The 1,509-nt window shown below is 43.9% G+C and overlaps 1 protein-coding gene across 1 annotated transcript in view; it reads right to left on the bottom strand.

Annotated features, from left to right (window-relative positions):
• Nucleotides 1-1,045, bottom strand: part of vta1 (vesicle (multivesicular body) trafficking 1) — a 9,936-nt gene extending 8,891 nt beyond the window's left edge. The window contains exons 1-2 of the mRNA XM_008313646.3: nt 808-1,045; nt 24-118 (exon numbers count right to left, since the gene is read on the bottom strand). Of these exons, the coding sequence (XP_008311868.1) occupies nt 24-118; nt 808-898 (186 nt within the window). The 5' untranslated portion in view covers nt 899-1,045. The remainder of the gene's footprint in view (nt 1-23; nt 119-807) is intronic.
• Between the last annotated feature and the right edge of the window lie 464 nt (nt 1,046-1,509).

The following is a 1,509-nucleotide window of genomic DNA, read 5'->3' as shown; positions in this document are numbered from 1 at the left end:
GTTATACAGGGGGGTCAACTCACCACCTCCAACTGGTCCATGAGTTTGACCAGGAACTTCCTGCACTCTGGTGTCTTACTGTCCAGCTTCATTCCAGTCTGCATGGCATAGAGACGACCTGCAGCAGAGGACAGAGGAGACCAGGAGTGTCAGTCAGTCAGTCATGAGACAGCTTCCTGTCTCCCTGCAGAACACAGACCTGTCTGTCACCCTGTCTGTCACCCTGTCTGTCACCCTGTCTGTCATCCTGTCAACGTTCTTTAACGACCGGAGACCCACAACAAACCTCGTCGAGAAAATCACTCATTTTAGCTCCCGCCTCACACAGCTCAGACCAAATGCTGCTACTGACCTCTAGTGGTAGGTCTGGGTCTCTGGTCTGGACCTCAGAATATGTAACTCATTCTTTGGTACCAATGTCGGTCGAGATAATGAGTGATTTTGGTTTTTATTGATTCAATTGAAAAATAATACAAACAGCTAAAAGCTATTTAACAAAAACAAAACATTAGTTAAAAGTCAGTCTGGACTAGTCTATATATAAACTGCTACAACATATCCCGGAGTACACAAACGTGCAGCATCGAAGCTAAGATAGCTCAAATAACTTCTATATTTAGAAGCTGAAGCTAACACAGCCGGGGATAACTGTGGCTCAAACTAACAGCCACAGCTATAGGCTAACTGGGTGTTCAACGTTAGCAGTAGTTAAAGGACAAGAGACGTCACTAGTTTGACTGTGGTTTAGACGAACAGTGGCTCAGGCTAACCGTGGGCAGACAGCAGCTAAAAGGCTAACAGACTCACAGTAGTACGCCACCACCGGGTCCCGTGTCTCATGTTCCTGGGCTGTTCGGAGGTGGTGTTGAATGGAGCGAAGCGGAACCGGAACCGCCATTGTCCCGCCGAGGCCTCCGTTCACCGGGAAGGGAAGAATTAAAGGACGGAGAATTAAGAAGAAGAAAGAGATGAAGTCGCCACTGGGGTTGTTTTGGTCTTCAACGCTCTGTATCTTCACTTCCGCGTTCTTACCCAATAGGAGCGGCCGTCGACAGATGGCGGATGACGTAACTAGCAGTTTGACGTTTGGTATCAATGAATACTGTGAATGGAATTTTTTTTTTTTTTTTGAACTGTTGTGATTTGTCTGATATTTAAAATAAAGAAATAAAGAAAATGGCGTCAAACATTAAACCGTAAAAAGTCCTCAAAAATATCAGGTCCAACTCTGGGGTATTTGTAACGAACACGGTTCCACTGAGGAGCAGCCGCCGTTTTTACCTGGATAATTATATAGATGTAATTAAAGGGAAAAATGAACATGCTAAATAATGAACAATAATGTAAACAATTTCACAATATTTACATATATACTGTGTATACAGTGGTGTAGTTCGACATAAAGATGAGGCAGAAAGTCGTGACGTCAAAAAAGAGTGACGTCATCATCAGGTTCATGATGTTAAAGACTAAAACATGTTCAGGTCTTTGAACAGGTCAATCACGACA

Source organism: Cynoglossus semilaevis, chromosome 7 (genome assembly GCF_000523025.1).
Source record: "Cynoglossus semilaevis isolate Cse_v1.0 chromosome 7, Cse_v1.0, whole genome shotgun sequence".
Taxonomy (NCBI): Eukaryota; Metazoa; Chordata; class Actinopteri; order Pleuronectiformes; family Cynoglossidae; genus Cynoglossus; species Cynoglossus semilaevis.
Note: the sequence above shows the minus strand (reverse complement) of the source record. Positions and strands in the feature narration are given on the sequence as shown.